The sequence below is a fragment of the Cetorhinus maximus genome, chromosome 31 (assembly GCF_964194155.1).
Source record: "Cetorhinus maximus chromosome 31, sCetMax3.hap1.1, whole genome shotgun sequence".
Taxonomy (NCBI): Eukaryota; Metazoa; Chordata; class Chondrichthyes; order Lamniformes; family Cetorhinidae; genus Cetorhinus; species Cetorhinus maximus.
Genome location: NC_135909.1, coordinates 20,811,533 through 20,835,461, shown reverse-complemented (window position 1 = coordinate 20,835,461; position 23,929 = coordinate 20,811,533). Strand labels below are relative to the sequence as shown.

Below are 23,929 nucleotides of genomic sequence, written 5' to 3'. Positions count from 1 at the left end.
TATTTCCTGATTGTCGTAAAAGGGCTAATGATTGGTGGAGAAGTCGAAATTTGATTGGCCACATTAAAAATGCAAACAGAGAAAAGTACAAAATAAGTGGCTGTTGTATTTTATTAAATGTCCAATCAGAATCATCGTTTCCCCATTCCTCATTAGCATAGGTCTGTCAGACTGTCTATTTAATCGGTGCTCGGAAGTGGTTCGTTTTATTCTGTGTCTGAAAGTGACGATGGTTGATGAGAAGAAACCAGCTCCCAAGAAGGGAGGCAAGAAAGCCTTAAAGAAACCGGTAGCAAAGGGCGGCAAGAAGCGGCGAAAGTCGCGGAAGGAGAGTTACGCCATCTACATCTACAAAGTGATGAAGCAGGTTCACCCCGACACCGGCATCTCCTCCAAGGCCATGAGCATCATGAACTCGTTCGTGAGCGATATTTTCGAGCGCATCGCGGGTGAGGCTTCCCGCCTGGCCCATTACAACAAGCGAAGCACCATCAGCTCCCGGGAAATCCAGACCGCCGTGCGCCTGCTGCTGCCCGGGGAACTGGCCAAACACGCCGTGTCGGAAGGGACAAAGGCGGTGACCAAGTACACCAGCTCCAAGTAAAACCCCCGAACTGACTGAAAAACACATTCACAACACAACGGCTCTTTTAAGAGCCACCCACAATCTCTCTGAAAAAGCTATATGATTTCTTTAGTTATAAGTTATGATTTTACTATGGAGCATTTCGAATTTTGAAATTATTATTTTGATCACGTTTCAATCAGATTCTCGGTAACGTAGATTTAACTCGTTCAATTGTTGGGCTTCGTTAATGATGTCCCATAAATTAATGACTTGCCGCTCACGAAGCCATTGTTTTAAGACGCGTCATATTCGACCCCTGTCCCTGGTTTTGGCGAGAGAGCGAATAGAACGCAAATGCCTCAGGTTCCAATTCGGTTCAAGTTTCGCCTCAATAATCGATCAGTTGATTTCCTATTAGCACCGGTTGTGCAGCAAACTTCAGTCTCGACGCTGGCAAATTTACTCCAAGTATGTTCAATTTTGGCTGTCCCAAATATCTTCAATTTCCCGTCTATCAGCAGAACGATGTAAATGGCACATTCAGCCGGCTGCTAAGAAGGTTTCATGAAGGATCGAGATTATCTAGAATTGATGCCGGATTCTTAAAGCGAATCCGGAATTTAGGATAAAATGTGAAATAGTCCCATTAGGGACGGACATTTTTAAAACTTTGTCGTCAGACCGTGTTCACTATTAACTGGATTTTCTATATAAAATGTATTTCTTGTTTTATAAATATATCGATGTCGAATTAAAAAAATACATTCCGTAAATTTGCGCCGTTATTTTCGACTTGTTTTCAGATACACATAAACCCAGACAGAAAATCAGAAATTGAAATATACAAAAAACTGTAATCCAGGGAAAGAGAGAGAGAGATGAAGAGAATGTAACTTTCGAATACTAAATACTGAATAACCATTTCCAATTAGTACTCGAAACGTCAATTGTGTTCCTCTCCGTAGATGAATTTTTCAGGTATTTTTGTTTTTGTTTCAGATTTCCAGCATCGTCTGTATTTTGCTTTTATCCAATTAGTACTATGTTCGATCCGTTCTTTTTTGGCTTTGTTTTTTACAAATTTGGCGGGCTTTTAAAATTTGAAAAAAAGATCGGTTGGAATCTCAAAATTTGGCGCCGTTATTTTCCGCCCACACTCCGTCAAGTCTCCTGATTGGTGAGTTCAGTAGATATCTGGTTGGTGATATGAACAACATTATGAGACGCAGCACAAAGTGACCAATCAGCAATGCCCGCAGCACCATTCATCCCGAAGCTATAAGAGAAGCGAATGTGAGAGGATTTCCTCATTCTCTGTTAAAGTGTTTGTGAGATTGTGAAATGTCTGGAAGAGGAAAGACCGGCGGTAAAGCTCGGTCCAAGGCCAGATCTCGCTCCTCCCGGGCTGGACTGCAGTTCCCGGTGGGCCGTGTTCACAGGCTCCTGAGAAAGGGCAACTATGCTGAGCGTGTGGGTGCCGGAGCCCCGGTCTATTTGGCTGCTGTGCTCGAGTATCTGACGGCTGAAATCCTCGAGCTGGCCGGTAACGCGGCCCGGGACAACAAGAAGACCCGCATCATCCCCAGACACTTGCAGCTGGCCGTCCGCAACGACGAGGAGCTCAACAAGCTGCTGGGAGGGGTGACCATCGCTCAGGGCGGGGTGCTACCTAATATCCAGGCCGTGCTTCTGCCCAAGAAAACCAGCGCCTCTGCAGCCTCGAAGACCAAGTGAAGCGGCCATTCTTTTATCTGATAAGCCAAAGGCTCTTTTCAGAGCCACTCTCAGAGTCTGTGAAAGGGTGATCTATTGTCTGTCTGCTGCGTGCCGAATTTCAGTAATGGTGAAGCGTTTCTAATGATCCGCATGGACAACCAACTCGCATCAACAGAGAAATTACATTTCCACCCGAGTGGTTCGGGACTGGAATGCACTCTCTGGAAGTGTAGTGGAGGCAGGTTCAATAGAGGCATTCAAGAGGGTATTAGATGATTATTTGAATAGAAAAAAAGTGCTGGAATGGGGGATGGGGGAAGCATTAGGTCATAACACTCATTTGGAGAGCAGATGCAGACAAGCGCAAGGGCCAAATGGCCTCCCGTGCTGTGCAAATTCTTTGATTCTATGTCTGTGCACCGGAGTCATAACCTCTTGTTGCTTGAGGCATTGCCTTTATTGACATCATGAGCACTGACTTGTAACCCGCAACTCACCCTTTGCTTGGGATTGATGTCTTCTCGCAGTATTTAATACATTTTCACAGCCGCTATTTATTGGAAGTGACCTACAGCACTAAGGTGACCGCAGTCCCAATTTTCTGCTGAAATTAATATACCATCTGCGCTACAATTTACAACTGCATCGTCTGTGATTATCAGTCCCACAAAAGAGGTTTGTAGACAAGAAAAATAAACTGATGCAAGGGAGCAAATTGTATCTTCGCGATGTCTAAGTCCTGGAGTGGACAACAGGAGATTGCAGATCTTTCATCTGTCGATCTGTTGGCTCTGAAAAGAGCCTTTGTTGTACTTGGTGCTGAAGCCGGGTTTTAGGCGCGTTCCCCCCGGATGCGGCGGGCCAGCTGGATGTCTTTGGGCATGATGGTGACTCGCTTGGCGTGGATGGCGCACAGGTTGGTGTCCTCAAAGAGCCCCACCAGGTAAGCCTCGCTGGCCTCCTGCAGGGCCATGACGGCCGAGCTCTGGAAGCGCAGGTCTGTCTTGAAGTCCTGAGCGATCTCTCGCACCAGGCGCTGGAAGGGCAGTTTGCGAATGAGCAGCTCGGTGGATTTCTGGTAGCGGCGGATCTCCCTCAGAGCCACAGTGCCGGGTCTGTAGCGATGAGGCTTCTTCACGCCGCCCGTTGCTGGAGCGCTCTTCCGGGCCGCTTTGGTCGCCAGCTGTTTGCGGGGAGCTTTCCCTCCGGTCGATTTGCGCGCTGTCTGCTTGGTCCTGGCCATTTTCTGAACAGATTCACCACAACCTGAGATGCAAAAACTATTAAGACAGTCTGCTGCCCAATCCGCCTTTTTAAACTCTGAGAGGAACCGCCCCGAACAGTAATTGGCTGGAGCCTTGCGCCCAGGCAGTTTTATCCAAAATCTAACCAATGAATTAATCCCTGGCACCTCAGGTCCCCATTGGTCGAGTTGTTTTTAATTGCCTATTTCAAAAATTCGGCCTTTATTTCCAGCCGTTGACCGACTCGATATCAGAAGACTTTGTTCCTCAATTTTTAAAAATTAAAAATACCATTTCACTGCAATTCAATATTTCCTTACCCGAATGACATTCCTGTTCATTTAACCTCTTCCAACAATTTTTAAACCCGGCATCATCCTGATGAACCTGCTTATTTTTGGACAGAAACACCAGTCTGTTGTTTGAACTGTGTAAAGTCAGTGCTGGATTTCGCAGGCAAAAATTGACGGACTGTCCATTGCTCCCTACAGCACAACCAACCCTAAAATTCACCGAAACAAAAATAAAAATGCCTTGAAAAACTCAGCAGCTCTGGCAGCATCTGCGGAGAGGAACACAGTTAACATTTCGAGTCGCTATGACTCTTCAACAGATCCTTTCCGCAGATGCTGCCAGACTTGCTGAGTTCTTCCAGGTATTTTTATTTTTGTTTTGGATTTCCAGCATCCGCAGTTTTTTGTTTTTATCCTAAAAATCGCCGCTCTCTTAGAGGTCTGGAGTGGGTAATAAAATGGAACCGGTGCTTGGGGGCTTCAGATCTCTTCCCATTGCCCTCATTCTGGGCTGTTCATGACGATAAAGAGCGGAGAAAGTGACCGGCTCGATTCTCCCGCTATTCCCGGCCTGACAGATCCCGGTTCCTGAAAGGAGATGACAAATTCTGAAAATAGCTCCGAAAATAGCGCCAAGATCTTGTGACAGGGAGCGCAGTATAACAGAACATAAAGTGAGAGATTAAAAATTGTTGCCTGAAAATTAAGATTATCTTGCATTTTCCAACACTGGAATTGGCGGGCTTTTCGAATGCAAAAAAAAAGTAAATCAATCATAATTTTCGATTTCTTCTCCCTGACTCTGCGATTGGTTAAGAATTAGACTAGGAAGAGGCTGACCAATCAGAGCTAGAGTCCGGCTGCAGTCGCTCAGACTGCGGAAATTCCAGGTCGCCGAGTGGCTGAGATGAAACTGCTGTTTCCCAAACCCTGTCAGTAACTTCACGAACATCCGTCCGAACATTGGGATTCGGAGCAGGAGGCCACTCAGCCACGAGCCTGAACCTATTCAGTGAAATCATGGCTGATCTGATTGTAACCTCATACACCACTGACGCATTGAACGGCTGGTGTTACCTAAAATAAAACATTTCGAAAATGTGTAGTGGAGCGGCTTTTCAGCGTCAGTGGAGAATGTGCCATCCAGGATAATAAATAACGATTAAATTGAGGGACTTAGTACATCCCCCCGAAACACGGAACAAATCATGCACTAAAATGAAAGAAAAATACTGCGGATGCTGGAAGTCTGAAATATAAACAGAAAATGCTGGAAACCTCAGTACGTCTGACAGCATCTGTGGAGAGAAAAGAGTTAAACCCTTCTAGTCTGTATGACTCTTCTTCAGAGATCTTGTTTGTTTCAGACACTAACATTCCCGATCACAGCCCATCCCAGCTCCCGTTCCCAGGTCTCTGCTCTCTGTGAGGTGGTGGGTGGCTCTGAAAAGAGCCTTTGTTGCGTGTTTGGTAGAAAGGGTCGAGCTGTTCAGCCGCCAAATCCATAGAGTGTGCGGCCCTGGCGTTTCAGAGCGTACACCACATCCATGGCAGTGACCGTCTTGCGCTTGGCGTGTTCAGTGTAGGTGACCGCATCCCTGATCACATTCTCCAGGAAAACCTTCAGCACCCCGCGAGTCTCCTCATAGATCAAACCCGAGATCCGCTTGACACCGCCACGGCGAGCCAGGCGGCGGATTGCTGGTTTGGTGATGCCCTGGATATTATCACGAAGCACTTTGCGGTGCCGCTTTGCTCCACCTTTCCCCAGTCCTTTGCCTCCTTTCCCTCTGCCAGACATGATGATTCTTCACTCAGATCGCTGCAGAATATGAGAGACGAGCTGTGTCACGTTCCTCTTTTATACAGCTCGCCCGGACCTGAGTGAAAAAGGCGGTTTGAGAGCAGGGAGGGGAGGAGACAGAGTGAAGATTAAACAGAGAGCGGGAGGGGGGAAAGATCCGGAGTGACAGACAGAGAGAGAACAGCCCCTGATCTTTCAGCTCCTCCTCCAGTTTCTGCAACCGCCAGTTTCAACCCGTTTATTACCAATGGAACCGAGACACAAACCCGGACAGACCCGGGCTTCACAGTCAGGAGTTTCCGCAAACCCGGAGCTTTGAAATATGCTCTCGTTATAATTAACACTCAGTAATATTCCGACCTAAACACAGTCTATTCTAAAACAGGAATCATCCTCAGTAACATCACCATCCTCATACACACACGGTTCCAGCATTTTACAAGCTGTTTGGGGGAATCTCCTGTGTTAAAATTGATGTTGTAAAGCGGCCTTTACCCACCAGTGTACCCCCGACACACGTCCACTCGCACCCAACGCCCCTTGCCCCCCGCGCCGACACAGGTTCGGAGATTTTGTTCTCTCTGTGATGAGAGTGAAATGGGCAAAATTTCTATTGATTTTAGTGGCTGAATTTTTGTGGAGATTTGCGCATGCGCTGTTTGAACCACTGTCCGGCGTCGTCGCAATGAGGATAACAGCGCATGCGTAACCCCTCCCCCAACAATGGCTGAGAGCGTCATTCACTCAGTGAGCGGAATAGGGTTTAATTCAGCAGCGATCGGAGACATCACCGCCCCAGAGGGAAGTGAACAAACAGCATCTGCTTAAAGCAGCGCATCGGTTTGGAGCCGCGTCCGCAGATATGCTCAGAGATTGGCATTGAGTGTCCGGGCAGCTGAGGCGGAGGCGGCGGCTGTTTTTAATGGGCTCCCTGGAACACGAGCTGCTCCCGGAACATGGAGTGAGCGGGGGGAAGGGAGAGGCCATTCTCGAGCAGTGTCTGGACAGAGTGAGAAGAACTCGCCATTGAAGATCATTGCTGCTTTCTCTCCCCAAACCCGAGTGAAGCTTCCTGGCTTAGTTCCGGCTCCCACTGCCCCTTGTTATTGGAGAGAGAATGGCGGGGAAAATAGCCGCACAGTAACAATGTTTCCAGTTACACAAAGAAGATCAATTTCAGGCACCAGGTGAGAAGTGTGAAAGAGACATTTTAAACAGTACCTGCTTGTTTCCGGGTGTACAGTTAGTTCGAATGGAGCAGCATATAGGAATCTGACCCTTGCGAAAGTCACTCCTCCATCGGATAGTCTAATTCAATGAGCAGTGCATAGGACAGGTTGTTTCTGGAAGTCATAACATTGTTGTAAAACCGCTCAAAATAGCAGATAAGCAGAAACAGATTGCTCCAGTACTGTGGTGGGGTCAGACACTGAGGTGCTGCTAGTTTTGCTTTGTTTATTGTTCATTATAATCACACCTATTTTTTAAAAATACCTTGATCACTTTTGTATCTTCTATTTCATCTATTCTTCAGGTGAAGGAGTTATATTTTCTCCGTGCACGGAAAGAATTGAAGGAACCAGATGGTTCTTCGAAACGAGGAAAAGTGCAGCCTGATGGTTCCAGTAAGTACAATATCACTCACAAAGCATCGAGATACTGCCAGCTCTTTAGGCCAAAATGAAACAGATAGAGACCGACACAGATCCCAAGATTGAGAGGTGCCCTTTCAATATAAGAGTCAAACAGAGCATTGCTGGGAGAAATTGTTTACATTAAACCAGTACACCTGAGGACTAGATACATCAACCCCAGGGCAAAAGCACAGCCTCTATTTGATTTAAATACACGATGTCAGCTTGGCCACAAATTAAATACTAATTATTAACTACATCAGACAACATTTACCCTATTGTAATATGCAGGATGAATTGCTACTGAGCACCTCAGAATGTAGAGTGAGCTACACATTAAATACCAGTTCCAAAATTTCACTAAGTGTTAGAATAGAATATTAAAGTATGAATTCCATTTTTTTTCAAACTGCAGGAATTAAATAATGGACCAGATTTGAGATTGATGCATATGTTATCACTCGAATTTGTTCTCACTGAGATAAAAATTTAATACCAATACACAACTAGCACAGAACTACTGAATGTATCCTTAGATCATGCCTGAGATGCAGGTTATGTACCAATAAAGAAAACCCCGCACAGTTGCATTCTATGGCAGAGACACTTAGATCGAGAATGAACCCCAAACTCACCTGAAAATCTAGAGACAGACATAAGAACAACAAATTCCAAATACCACATTCAACCCAGGGACTGACAAATACAGAATTAAAGCTACTTTCATATCCATTGCCATTGACTGAAAGATGCAGAATGTAGCCCAGTGTCAGATACCCTACCAGAGACTGGCAAAGGTATAATAAATTCCAGAGTCTCTTATTGTACCTGAGACTGACGGCCAAAAATAAACACATTCACATCGAGCAGTAGAGATTGAAAAATACAGAATGAAGCTCATAATCCCATTCAGTATTGCACAGTGACAGGTACAAATAAACCCCTCACTCACACCCTTTACAAGGCAATGACACAGAATGAGCTGCACATTCACATACAATACCAGAAACTGACAGATATTGAATGATTCCCACCCTCAGGGTCTGCCAGATGCTGATGAAAACTGAATTAATGCGCACTCACATTCAGTTTGAGAGAATGACTAACACAGAAGTATGTCCACACTCACCAAAAACTGACATACACTGCATTAATCCCACTTTATACAGGGGACCAAACCCTGAATTGCAGAAAAAAAATTCCACAGGCCTACACACAGGAAAAGACAATAAGGCAGAGACCAAAAGCAGTCATTTAAAGTGCCACCGACTGACAGGCATAAGACAAATCTCATTCACAGACAGCAACAAATGAAGAAAAAAGTAAAATCAACTTCAGCGACGCAATTATTTCCAGATATGGACAGCTAAAGACTGAATGCCACACTCACATATGTTAGGGTTAGAATTAATCTCATTCTCATGTAAATTACCTGGGAACCACTGATACAGAAAAAATAACACATCCACGTGCAAGACAAGAGATGGACACATACAGATTGAATGCAACAATATTGCATTTCACAGGTAACTGAAAGGAAGCACTTGTTTTTAATATTTCACAAGTGATATATTGAAGCAGATTGAATCCCACTGATATAGAATCAGAGAATGATATTCATATCGTTCATCCTGCATTCCTACACAATCCCACAACTGACAGATACAAACAAAAATCAACATTTGGATACAGGACCAGAGACTGATACTTGCAGAATGAATAAAGTACATGTGTAGTCAAAGACTGATAACTGCAGAACTAAAGTCAAACTCACACTCACTTCCAGATACTGTCAGCTTCAGAATGAGCCCCACATTCACTTGTAATTCTGGGGAGTGACAGATGGAATGGATCACAAAATAACATTCAGTTCCAATGACTGACAGGTACGTAATTCACCTCATGCTCACCATCGGCAGACAGATACACAATAACAAATTATTTTGCATAAAGACTGACAGATACAAAGTTAAATTGATTGTCACATTCAGTATCAGAGTCTGTCAGATACGGAATATGTCCCAAATCCACATTCCAAACCAGAGACTAACAGATGCAGAATTAAGGCCATAACAACACAGCTCCAATGAATGTCAGTTACAGAATTAACCTGACAATTGATGAGAGATGCAGAGTGACTCTCACACTGGCTGAGTCCCAAGGGTTGATGACCACAGAATGAATCCCACAGTCACACACAACAACGACAGACAGTGAATGTGACCACACTCACAGAGCAGAGCAGAAACTGGGCAGTACAGATTGATATCAGCACTTGCATACAGAAGCAGAGACTGACAGACACATAATAAATCTCTCAAACACATGCAGTTCAACAAGTGACAGATGCAGAGAGAATCCTACACTCTCACATGGTACAAGATTAGCAGATAGAGATTGAATTCCACCATCACAAAAAGAAAAATGGAGATTGACAGATACAGAACAAACCTCTCTCATGTACAAGTCACAGAATTAGAAGGTACAGCATGAACCCCCAAGTTGCATTCAGTACCAGAAATTGCTGGAAATAGAATTATCCCCACATGATCTGAAATTGGCAGGCTTTTCAAATATGAAAATATAAGCCGGTCAAAACTTACAGTTTCTTCTACCTGGCTCTCTGATTAGTTGGGAATTGGATTGAGAAGGGTCTGTCCAATAGAAGCTAGAATCTGGCTACAGCTCACCAGCCATTCATAAGAACTAGGAGCAGGAGTAGGCAATTCAGCCCCTCGAGCCTGCCCCGCCATTCAAAACGATCATGGCTGATCTCATTTCGGTCTCAAGTCCAATTTCCCGCCCTCTCCCCATAACCTTTCAACCCGTTACTAATTAAAAATCTGTCTATCTCCTCCTTAAACTTATTTTTATTTTTATTATCCCAGCATCCACTGCACTCTGAGGTAGTGAATTCCACAGATTCACGACCCATTGAGAAAAGTAATTCGTCCTCATCCCTGATTTAAATCTATCACCCCTTAGCCTAAAATTATGGCCTCTCATTCTAGAATCCCCCACAAGGGGAAACATCCACTCCACATCTACTTTTTCTATCCCCTTTAGCATCTTCTACACCTCAATTAGATCTCCTCTCATCCTTCTAAGCTCTTGCGAGTTTAGGCCTAAACTGTTCAATCTCTCCTCATAAGGCAAGCCCTGCATCTCTGGAATCAATCTAGTGAGCCCCCTCTGAACTGCCTCCAATGCAACTGCATCCTTCCTCAAGTAAGGGACCAAAACTGTGCACAGCGCTCCAGGTGCGGCCTCACCAATGCCTTGTACAGTTGCAACAACACTTCCCTATTTTAACACTCAATTCCTTTAGCAATAAATGCCAAAATTCCATTCTCCTTCCTTATTATCTGCTGCACCTGTATACTAGCTTTCAGCGATTCATGCACGAGGACACCCAGGTCCCTCTGCACTGAAGCATTCTGAAGTTTCTCTCCCTTTAAATAATAAGTCCTTTTTATTTTTCCAACCAAAATGGATAACCTCACACTGATCCACGTTAAACTCCAACTGCCAAATTTTGGCCAATTCACCTAACCTGTCCATATCCATTTGTAAATTTCTTATTTCTTCATTACAACTTACTTTCCCACCTATTTTGGTGTCATCTGCAAATTTAGATATAATACCTTCTATTCCTGAATCCAAGTCATTAACATAGATTGTAAATAGTTGGGGCCCAAGGACTGAACCCTGTGGCACCCCACTAGTTACAGCTTGCCATCCAGAAAAAGACCCATTTATCCCGACTCCTTACTTTTTGTTGGTTAGCCAATTCTCTATCCAAACTACTATATTACCCCTAACTCCATGTGATCTTATCTTGTGTATTAATCTTTTGTGTGGCACCTTATCAAAGGTCTTGTGGAAGTCCAGATATACTACATCTACACAATCCCCATTATCCATTTTGCTTGTCACGTCTTCAAAGAACTCTAGCAAATTAGTCAAACATGATTTAATCTTCAGAAAGCCATGCTGACCCTGATGGATTGCATTTTGTCTTTCCAAATGCCCCATTACTACTTCCTTAATAATGGATTCCAACAATTTCCCAGTGACAGAAGTTAAACTAACTGGTCTATAGTTTCCTACTTTCTGTCTCCCCCCCTTTTTGAATAAGGGTATTATATTAGCAATTTTCCTTTCCACTGGATCCTTTCCAGAATCCAGGGAATTTTGGAATATTATTACCAATGCATCCATTCTCTCTGCTGCCACTTCCTTTAAGACCCTGGGATGATGGCCATCAGGTCCTGGGGACTTGTCACTCTTTAGTCCCAATAGTTTGCTCAGTACTTTTTCTCCAGTGATGGTGAAAGTTCGAAGTTCCTCCTTCTCTATACCCTCTGCTCTAACTATCACTATTGGGGTGGTACTAGTGTCCTCTACCGTGAAAACTGAGGCAAAATATTGATTAAGTGTCTCTGCCATTTCTGCGTTCCCCACTGTTAACTCCCCAGTCTCATCCTCCAAGTGACCAAGATTCACTTTAGCTACTCTCTTTCATTTTATATACTCGCAGAAACTTTTGCCAGCAGCTTTTACATTTTGCGCTAGTTTTCTTTCATAATTTACCATTGCTCTTTTTATTATTTTTTTAGTAACCCTTTGTTGATCTCTAAAAGTTTCCCAATCTTCCAGCCTGCCTCTGACCTTTGCAATTTGGTATGCTTTAGTTTTTGCCTTTATGTTATCTTTAACTTCCTTGCTTAACCATGGATGCTTTTTCCCCCTCTTACAAACTTTCTTCCTCTTTGGAATATATTTTACTTCGGAGGAATTCAATATCTCCTTAAATACCTGCCACTCTTCTTCAACTGTCCTACATTGTAGTCTTCCTGCCCAGTCCACTAGGGTCAAATCTGCCCTCATGCCTATGTAGTTACCTTTGTTTAACTCCAGAACACTAGTGTGGGACTCAAGTTTCTCGCTTTCAAACTGAACTTGAAATTCTAGCATGCTATGATCACTCTACTGGAGTGGATCCTTTATTCTGAGAACATTAATCTCATTACACAAAACCAAATCCAGAATAGCCTGCTTCCTGGTTGGTTCCACAACATATTGCTTCAAGAAACAATCTCTAATACACCCTATGAACTCTCCCTCGACGCTACCCTTACCAATTTGATGAGCCTGTCAATATGCATATTAAAATCACCCATGATTATTGCCGTGCCTTTCTTACATACTCCCATTAGTTCATGGTTTATTGTGTGGCCTACTGCTGAACTACTGTTTGGGGACCTATTGATCACTCCCACCAGGGACTTCTTTCCATTGCTATTTCTGATTTCTACCCAGACTGACTCTACATCTTGCTCTCCAGTGCCTACATCATTCCTCACTATAGCACTGATCTCTTCCTTTACTAACAAAGCTACACCACCTCCTTTTCCTTCCTGCCTATCCTTCCAAAACACTGAGTACCCTTGGATATTCAACTCCCAAACCTGTTCTCCCTGTAACCACATCTCAGTAATCACCATCAAGTCATACCTATTTATCTCGATTTGCGCTTTTAACTCATTAGTTTTATTCCGAATGCTACACACATTCAGATACAAAACCTTTAAGTTTGCCCCGTTGTCAATTTTCCCTACTCTTATTTGATTCTTTGGTGAAATATGGCGTTCACACACTCTGTCCCTTCCTTTCACTTTTTGGGAACAATCAGCCTTGTCACTAACCTGCACTCTTACCCTCTCCTTAAAGTTTGATCTTTTATATTTCCATGCAACTGAACCCTCCCCCCCAACTATTTAGTTTAAAGCACCATCTACAACCCTAGTTATGTGATTCACCAGGACACTGGTCCCAGCCTGATTAAAGTGGAGCTGATCCGAATGGAATAGCTCCCTCTTTCCCCAGTACTAGTGACAATGTCCCATGAATTCAAACCCATTTCTCCCACACCAATCTTTGAACCACACATTCACCTCTTTAATCTTATTGACTCGATACCAATTAGCTTGTGGCTCAGGGAGGAATCCGGAGATTATTACTTTTTTGATTCTTCTTTCTAATTTAGCCCCTAACTGCTTGTATTCCCTCAGCAGAACCTCTTTCCTTGTTCTACCAATATCGTTGGTACCTACGTGGACCACAACAACTGGATCTTTCCCCTCCCACTCCATGTTCCTCTGCAGATATCCTTAACCCTGGCACCAGGTAGGCAACACAGCCTTCGGGACTCTCGATCCCGGCTACAGAGAACAGTATCATTCCCCTAACTGTACTATCCCCAATTGCAACTACATTTCTCTTTTCTCCCCCCACTTGAATGGCTCCCTGTGCCATGGTGCTATGGTCAGTTTGCTCATCCTCCCTACAGTCCCCGCTCTCATCCACACAGGGAGCAAGAATCTCAAACCTGTTGGTTAAGGACAAGGGTTGAGGCTCCTGCAGTGCTACTTCCTGGATCCCTCTACCTGCCTCACTCATAGTCACACCCTCCTGTCCCTGACTACTGGCCGAATTTATGGTAGTTAATCTAAGGGGTATGACTGTCTCCTGAAACAGAGCGTCCAGGTAACTCTCCCCCTCCCTGATGTTTCACAGTTTCTGAGGCCCAGACTTTAGCTCATCAACTCTGAGCCGGAGTTTCTCGAGCAACCAACATTTGCTACAGATGTGGTCATGAGGAACCACAATGGGGTCCAACAGCAACCACACCACACAGCTGCAACACATCGCCTAGCACTGCATCTCTATTTTATTTAATTAGTTTTTCAATTTGTTGTTAAATTTCCTACTGGTCTTTAACTTATCAATCTGTAAAATATTTCTGCTATTTGCCTTTCACCTGAAAGCAAACTAGAATAGAGAATCAAAATACACTTTTTAAAATCAACTGGAACTTGCTCTCTCTGCTGAGTTGAAGCTGAAGTGTTAGACCTCCGATCCTGGGCCCCAATAGTCACCTTTGATCTGAAATCAACTTAGAATAGGTATTTCAAACTAGCAGTTACTCACCAACCAATGAACTTATGATCTTCTTGTGATGTCACTCTTTGTGTTTTTTCACTCGACGACAGTGATTGCAGAGGACACTCTTCCCAGACTGCTTTGCAGTGATGGTGACTGCAGAGGACACTCTTCCCAGACTGCTTCCCGGCGATGGTGACTGCAGAGGATGCTCTTCCCAGACTGCTTCCCGGCCACTGGGACTGCAGAGGGCACTCTTCCCAGACTTCCCAGATCATTCATAATGATTATTAATAGAGAGATTAAACTAATAGAATCAGTATCTTCTACCTCACCTGTACATGAATTCAAAAATATACTTTTTACCAACAGGCAGATAATTGAAGGAACCAGAATAAATGTGATGTTTCCTCCAGCCAAATTAGAATGAAGATTCCCACCAGCTCCTTCTCACACACAGTATGTACATTATCACTGACAGAGCACAGAGACACAGACAAGTCATCAGTTTCACAGTCTCAGACAGCATAAATAGTTCCAAAGTAATTTTCCATCCATGAATCAAACAGAGCAGGAGAGATAGACATTGTATCCATGTCACCCAAACTCAGTCCTGCAGACGGGAGTGTCCATAAATCCCAGTCCAAATTCTCACCCGCTATTAAATTCTCACTGGGTCAATCCCACAGTCGTGCTGCCTTTGCTACAAATTAAACATCTGATAAAGCTGACACGTTTCCAGTTACAAGCTTACAGGCTTAACCTTAATGATGCACATTGAGGTTCATGTTAATTGCCAACCCAATATTCACACACATCATGGACTTATAAATTGCACTATTAATTCCCATAGTGTGTCCTGACATATACCTGAGATACAAGTTCAAATCTCAAGTACATTATCAGTTTGAGATATCCTGAAAGCTAGTTTAACCTGAGACAGAAGTTCAGATTCTAGTTTAAAACTCACCCTTATTATGAAACTAAAAGATACAATATTAATTTGATGAATATGAACTGAGCTATAGATTACATACTTATCCTCCATCCTCACACAATGTCAAATGTAAATACTGTAACAATTCCAGACTGAGCTCCATTTTACATCCATGTCAAAGTTCTTACTCAGAACCAGACTGAATGTCACAGATCAAATCAATTAGTACAACTTGAGTTATACTTGCACACCCATCCAGTATCAGATTAAAGGATTCATTATCTTTCCCAATTGTGTTCAAAGTGACAGATTTAATGTTGGGCCAAAACTCCCACATATTGTTTGCTTAAGCCGACCACATTAGCTGTGCTCGAAATTTATATACAATTAACCCAATCTTACAAACAGTCCCAGACACCAAAGGTTACACAATGAATCCTCTACTCACCCAGAGTACCAGTGAGCAATTATCAAACACATGTTCAGTGCCAGATGCTGAGAGACACAGACTGTTTACTGCACTCACTCACAATATTTCAGTGTGAGTGATACAAAATTAGTCTGACACACCAATTATACCACTGAGAGATTGTAGAAAGGGTCTAAGAGCCACATAGAATCACAGGTGCTGACAGAAACAAATGGAAGTCTACATGCACATACACAGACGAACACGTGCATGCTTAGACACAGAATAAATCCAATTCCACATACAATACCAGTGAATGAAATATACCAATTGAATCCCACAATTTCCTACAGTAGCAGTCACTGACAGATACAGAATGAATCTCATGCTTACAAACAGCATGAGGGACTGAAATATATATTTATGATTCCCAACTTATGTAACAATACAACAGGCATAGAATGCCATCGACAGACCCCGAATTAAACCCAGACTCACACATTAGGAGAGCCTGACAGTTATATATGATTGCCATGCTCATCAACAACACCAGGGACATTCAGATATAAAATCAGCCCCAATTCCTCTATAGTACCAGAGAATGAAATGTGCAATATGAATCCTACACTCACCTACTCCCCTAGTGACAGACCAGAATGCCTGCCAAACTCATACCCAGCTCCAGAGAATAACAAATGCAGACTGAAACTACACTCCCACGGAATGCAAGATACATTCAGATTCAGAATGGTTTCCACATTCACATACAGTAGCACTGACTGGCAAAGAGTGAAACACATGCACACTCACAAACCACCATCACCATTAAGAAATTCAGATTGGGACCTGTTCAATACCAGAAAGTGACTGATAGAACACATCCGTTGCATACGTCCCATTCCACTGTCAGGCTCAAGGCGTGACCCAACACTCATGCAGTCCCTGGAAATGCAAGATACAGGCTGACTATGACACAGATATATTGTACCAGATATCGACAAATGCAGAATGAATGCAACATTCACCTACAGTTCCACGGAGAATGTATCCACACTCACATACAGTAACCAAGACTGACAGGTCCAGCGTGCCTTTCACACAGCACCTGTGAGTAACAGACACAGAATGAATCCCACATTCACAAGTTGTATCAGAGAAGGGCCGATAAGAATGTATCTCACATTCACACACATGTTGACGACTTTAGCACAACATTATAATTACTGCTTGTATAGCAAAATAGAATAAAAGGTCATATCCACCGTGAGTAATTCTAAGACCTTCCCTTCCCCTCTTAATATAATGTGAACAATTCTTGCCTGTTGTATCCATCTCTGATCTGTAAACTTCGACCTAGCAGAGTGTGCTGACATCTACTGGCCAGAGCCGAGAACTGCAACAGAGCGGAGGGAATTAACATGAACTGTTGGTGTTGCAGATTCCGGTCAATGTGAGGAAGTAGTGATGTGATTTGACAGGGTCGACATAGAGTTGTAAGTATTAAATCCAATAAAAAAATCAATATAACTTATTTCTCATGGAATCTGTAGAATGTGGAACTTGTTTTCATCTTGAGCAGTTAAATCAATGAGCACAGCTGTATTTAAGGGAAAGCTAGGTAAGTACAGGAGGGAGAATGGATTTCATGGACCAGCAGATAATGGTACATGAAGTATTCTGGATGGAGCACCTTGTGCAATAATGTACCAATTAGACCAGATGGCCCAATGAAGTATATTATGGGTAGAATGAATACGAATTTCCAAAGTGTCTCAGAGACTGACAGAGACATAATGAATCTCACACTCACATAGTGCATCACAGACAGCAACACAGAGTGAATCATACACTCACACACATCCCTAGAGACTGACAGATACATAATGAATCAGACACTCAAATTCTTTGCCAGAGGTATAGTGAGACAGAGTGAATCCTAGACTTAAATACATACAAGCTTAGAATAGTTACAGCAAATCAACAGGCCATTCAGCCCTTCATGTCCGTGGTCTTTCTCCACCAGAGCCACTCAGCTACTTTTGAACCCCAGCCCTCTCTCCACAGCCTGGCAAACCTTTTCCCTTCAGGTGCTTATCCAATTCCCTCTTAACAACCCCAAATTCTCCTGTCTTTAGCATACTCTCAGGCAGTGAATTGCAGATCCTAATGGTTTCCTACATTAAAAAAAAAATCCTGATGCCTCCATTAGTACTTTTGCCAACCACCATAAATCGATGCCCACTGCCCACAGGATCATTTTATCGTTATCTACATTATCTAGAACACTTACTATTTCGAACACTTCTACCAAATCTCCTCACAGCTTTCTCTTTTCGAAGGAGAGTAACCACAACTTATTCAATCTATCCATGTAACTAAAGCCCTCATCATTACAAACATTCTTGTAAACCCTTTCTGCACTCTTCATAAAACCTTCACGTATTTCCAAAGGTTTGGTGCAGAAAATTAGACTAATGCTAGTGACTGTGTGACATCTTTCTGTATCTGTGCAAGGGAGGCTGTACCTGTCTGATCTCACTTGGTGTGGGAGGAGTTGTAAGGATCAGGGTAGGAACTGTCTGCACAGGCAGCCCTTTTCCATAGGCACACATGTATGTTAGAGACCGACATGTACACCTCATATCCGACGCAGACACAGTGCAAGGGCCAGGCAGATATAAAATGTATCCCACAGTAACAACCAATAATACAATGGAAATATAAAAGCAAAATATTCTGGATGTTGGAAATCTGAAATAAACACAGGAAATGCTGGAAATGCACAGCAGATCTGGATGTACCAGTGGCTTCAGGTCATGACACTTTGTTGGAACTGGGAACGGTGAGAAATGTGACAGATTTATGTAGAAATTGTCACTTAGGAATACAGAACTTGAGTATTCCTGAAAAAAAGAGACATGATGTCGATTTCGTTTGTCTTTCCCTCTTCAGTGTTAACAGGATCCAAATCAGTTGGTGAAGCCGAAAGCAAGACACAGAGTTTGTATTTATCGAGAGATTTTATTTACTTGTTTAGTCTCACAGCTCTGCTGCTTCACAACCCTATTTCCCAGCCATCCCCTATGTATATGTGCTCAACGACAAATAATACTTTATTTTCTTAAGCTAAGTAATGTAATTGATATTATGTTAACAAACCTTAAATAACTCATTGAGAATACATTAACTTACAGAGCAGATATAATTATACCAAATCTCAAAGGGAATAAAAACTTATACTGTATGAGAACGGGATGCTGATTGGTTGACAAGTATTTGCTGATTGGTAGAGGGGTTGCCACGGGAATGCAACAGGGAAGAGTTAACTGACAAGCTTTTGTCTTATTTCAAACAGCCAAGTCGGCTCTGATTGCTCCAGGCATTTCCCTGGGAAGTAATCAGGGAATGATCGTCCACCAAGCTTTTCTGTAGTTGCAAGAAGAGCAATGCGTGGACATGTCCATTTTGTTTGCCAAAGTAGTGGCCCTGTGAGTGAAGAAATGTATCCCCTAGCATGTGTAAGTGAGGCACACAGTGAGCTCGACAGATAATCTTCAATTGGTTGTTAGGAACTATGTACAATTTTTAATGAGTATGTGTGTGTATGTATATATATATATATATATAAAATGTGTATAGATAGATACATGTGTGTGTATTTTTTGTGTCAGAAATGTAGAGTCGTTCCAGTTTCACAAGTTTTTTTTTCAATTCACCTTGGGACTTCGAAGCCTGGATGGATCACTGGCTGACAGGTCAGTAAAGGGGTTAGATGTTTAGTGATTTTGGGGAAAAAAGAAACACACAATAGAAAAAAAAACTAGGCAGCTGCCTACCGACAGTGTTCAAGTGACACAGAGACAGAGAAAGAGAGGGACGAGTTCAATGTGCATCAAAGAGTTAAGCAGGGATGTTTTAGGCTCTTGAGAAGAGAAAATTACAGGGCCCACGGGACAGTAGTTAACTGCAGAGTCAGTTATATGACTCATTGTTGTGATCAGTTCGGTGGTGTTGCTACTGAAACAGTGAGTATAAAGTGCAGTTATTTTGGGTGAGATAAGTCTTGGTTGAGGAGGATCAAGTGAATGCTCAAGAATTCACCACAAGAAAACAGTTTGCACGTGTGCCAGCCCCAAGCAAGAAGCCTTTGTGACAAGCCCGTGGTAACTCTTCACTGGTTTATCCATCTGTAAAGATATTGCTGGGCAAAGGAATATCGGGAAATTGAATCACCTTCTTTTGTTTGTATTGAGATCTTTCTGACTGTTTTGTCCGATTAATGTAGTCTGTTTTTCTTGTTTTGATCAATATTTTATTCTTTGTGTTCAAAGTTCATGAGCAAATACCTGTGAATTTCTTCAGAATCTTTTCTCACATCCTACACATTTTGGGTTCTATCAAGCCAGGTTCAATTTTTTGAGATACCTAAACCATTCCAGGGTTATGTGAGGTAGACTGGCCACTTTTCAGAACGGGCTTAGGCCCATTGATGAGTTTGTGTGATATACAGAGAGCAATCATTTGATCGATGGAGCCATTATTCTGCAAGATAGCTTTGAAGTCCCTGGTTTTGGCGTCATGTTGCATGATTAGCAAATGACCTGGTCCCTACCTATCAGTTTGCCGACAAGATTTATCTTATACCGCATGGAACTGTAGGAATCCCAACAGTGGCGGTGGGCTAGCAGTAGACAGTAGTAGAGAACGCATTGGCAGATTTCTCAAGTAGTACATTGAGGAAAGGGGGCTCTTTTCACTGGTCAATTTCAATGAGAATGGAGCAGGTTAGAGCCCATTAAAGTGTCACAGGAATGTTTTACATGTAGCTGCAGATGCAGATATAGAAAACGTGTAATTTGTGTATCAGAAAAAGGAGAGGGATAGGATTTTAGGGGTCATTTCCTGATGATACATTTCTCGTGGAAATGGGAAAAGATGTTTACAAGAGCTGGGCCTAGACAGTATCCCATGGCAACATTATCTCTTTGGGCATACATGGTGCCATTAAAACTGAAATGAACTGCATGAGTTGCTGAGTTCATATGTTCATTGAATACAGTTTCAGACAATGGCAGTGAGACTAGATCATCATGAAATAATGACATGGTGCATATGTGAATGGCTTCCTTGAGTGGTACATTAATCAGTAGGCTAGCAAAGTCAAACAAGCACATGCAAACGGTATTGCTATCAATATGCAAGTCCTGTATGGGCTTCACAAAGGAGAAGAATCCCTTCACCGTGTATGTGGAAAACTCGCTCAGAACTGTTTGCAGCAACTCACTCAGCCATTTGGCCAATTCATGTTTTGAAGTATCAGTAGGAGATGAGATAGGATGTAAAGGGACATCACTTTTCTGCGTCTTTGGCAACCCATGTATATGTGCACACAGTGAATCATGAGGGAAAATCCTACCATATACTCCACCAGGCAGTTCATTACTCCACACTCTCATCCCGCAATTGGACAACACTTAATAAACAATCCCAGTTGTGCTAAGGATTACATTTGCAGTGTGAACTAGGGAACACAGTTTATAAAGTAATGGGCCCCCTATTTACGATGGAGATGAGGAGTAATTTATTTTCAGTGGATCTTTGGCCTTTGAATTATCTTCCCCAGAGAGCAGTTCAGGCTCGATAATTGAACATATTCAAGGCTGAGTTGCACCGATTCTACGAGGGAGTCAAGGGTTGTGGGAGACAGGCAGAAAAGTGGGGTTGAGGGCACAATCAGATCAGCCATGATCGTGTTTAATGGCAGAATAGGCTCGAAGGGCTGAATGACCTGCAGCTACTCAAATCTCTAATGTTCTTCAAACTGTAACTTCTGTCCCCATTTTGACTCCTTTTTTTCACATTTGGTTTTAACCTCATTTTTCTGTTGCGTTTGCTTTCGGGTGGCAGCTGCTCCTCATTTTTCCATTCACACCTCTTTTCGACACATCTCAGTTTTTTGTTACTTGTTCCTTTCCCTCTCCCTTTTGCCTTGCAGCACCAATTCTTTCGTCATTTAATCTCTCCTGCCATGTAGAGATTCAGCCATTCCCTCTGCCTCCACAGCCTCCCTTTCAGTGACTGTCCATTTGTTGTCAATAGCCTTCAGTGTTACCTTGTGTTACCTGCTAATCTTTTCTCATACACTCTCTGTGCTGTTCAAGTTTACTTTTTGAGCTCTCCTCTGTACTTCCTGTATTCTGCTTGGTTCCCTAATTTATTATGAATCTGACGTCTATCATCAGCCTGTTTTTGGATTGCCAACAGAGCACAGGATGTGTAGTCAACAGCTCTCAGCTGTCCCGATATTACACTGAAATGAGCTGCCTGTTTAATTAAAGTTTTCGTTATTTAGAATGTTCTGCTCCTTCCTGCTTGTATCTTTGCTGTTGTCTCTCGGGTTAATTTACACAGCAGCTCATTCCCCCTCTACACCTAATCTCCACTTTCAACAAATCCACATTATAAACTCTTCACTCTGCAATTAACTTTTTCTGTGCTTGAGCTCCCAGGTCAAGTGAGTCCTTGGTTGTAATTTCATTGTCCCACTTAATTTACCTGAAAGCAACGTTTGTGTTTGAATTATCAACTCATTTGTACTGTAATTATAATTTATATGAATTCCATCTTGCAATAAACTGGAAGTTTTCAAATTAAAATCTAGAGATGACTGACTTGTTGTGCAAAGACCTGTCTATTCGACTCAGTTGAATAAATCCTGTCCTGAACAGAATGCGTTATCCAGGCAATATCTCTACTTGGTCAACTGATGGTGCACAGAGCTCTCAGCTATTACACATTCATCTTCACGGGAGTTGATCAAGTTTTGATGTCAACTTGTTCGCTGGTGTCGATTTACTCGGATTCTTCACCTGATTTCTCTCCTGTCCAAGGAAGCTCTCTGAGCGGAGTTCTCAATAATAACTTGACGTTTCCTCACAGAATTTCAGCCTAAATGATTTTTGAACTATTTTATTAAAGGATTTAGTTTTGGACATGCCTCCCTAGCTCTCCTCATGGTTAGGCAGAAAGTGTTACTGCTGTATTGGCAAGTAGACGACATATTTATTTGAAAAGTCATTGTGACAGGATTTTGGGTTTGAATCGAGTCACAAACCTGGTGATGATGCATTGTGGCCCCATCTGTCACGTGATCTGCCAGGGGATGACCTCATAATTGCCCCAGTCCTGTAGCGGTGGATTGGGCGATTTGTTAATAACTTTCAGTGGGGCTGATTTTGTCGCATTTGGCTTTGAAGGATAAGTGTATGTCCCCAAAACCCGTGCCAGAATTTGTGTGTAACGAAGAAGGTTGACACTCCAGTACAGTACTGAGGGAGGGCTGCACTATTGTAGGTGCAGCCCTTAAATAATGATGATAAACCAAGGCCCTGCCCAACCTCTTATTTTATCCGAGCAGTGGAGTTATGCCCCCGAGCACTCAATCATCAGCCCAAAGCGTGTTCACATTGTTGTTTGTGGGTGTTTCCTGTGCAGAAATTAGCTGCCCCTTTCTGACAGAAAGTGTCTGTTCATTTTTCCTGGATCAGTTTCAGTTTTGCTCCAGAAAACATGAAATCTGACTTAAAACTCAACTCAGGTGGGACTCAAAATGACAAGAAATCCATCAGCAATAAAGGGCACAGGCATTAATTGATCAGAGTGTGTGAAGGACTGTTATGACGTTGCAGAAGATATGGACCAAATCCAGGAGGGATAGTTGGTCGTGTTGTCATTAGGGCTTTGCATTTGCATTTATTACGAGATGTGTGCACTGAATTCAGAAGCAACATGCCTGCCAGGACATTTAGAAATTTAAAAAAAAATATTAATTAATATCTTATTAAAATTAAAAGATGTCAAGCACATACATAAGACTATAAATACCACGATAATAACTCCTCAAGTTACTAATTAACCTGGCCCCCTCAGTTACACACCCTTTATGGTCTGAAATAGATTTTAGAATTAAAGCAGACTCAGCAAGTTAACACAGTATCCTGGACAATGGAATGCCGTATGGCTTATCTTCAACTCCCGTTTAGTTAGACAGCAGACTTACACAAAAATGCTGGAGGCTTCATTGAGGCCATTTCACACACTCCTGTTAGATCTTACATGGCCTTTTTCAACATAACCTTTCATTCTCCTTTATATATGTTTCTCTCTTCTTAATATGTAAATTCTATAGACCCAGCTGTCGATGAAATTGTATCTTCTTCACAATATAAAAAACTCTCATGTCACCACTATTTCCAGTAACCTTTGGGAAAAATAAACATGTTCCTTAGCCTTGCTTATCTGACGAGTTGTAAAGACTGAGATACCGTTGAAATCCAAATATCCCTTCATTTATCTAAAATTGCAAATTCCCTTCACACT

At 42.6% G+C, this 23,929-nt stretch overlaps 1 protein-coding gene across 1 annotated transcript in view; it reads left to right on the top strand.

The window, feature by feature from the left end:
• The first annotated feature begins 211 nt into the window (after positions 1-211).
• The window catches only part of LOC144670314 (histone H2B-like), a 1,149,071-nt gene continuing 1,125,353 nt past the window's right edge, over positions 212-23,929 (top strand). Inside the window, exon 1 of the mRNA XM_078532798.1 lies at positions 212-692. Within this exon, the coding sequence (XP_078388924.1) occupies positions 230-604 (375 nt within the window). The 5' untranslated portion in view covers positions 212-229 and the 3' untranslated portion in view covers positions 605-692. The remainder of the gene's footprint in view (positions 693-23,929) is intronic.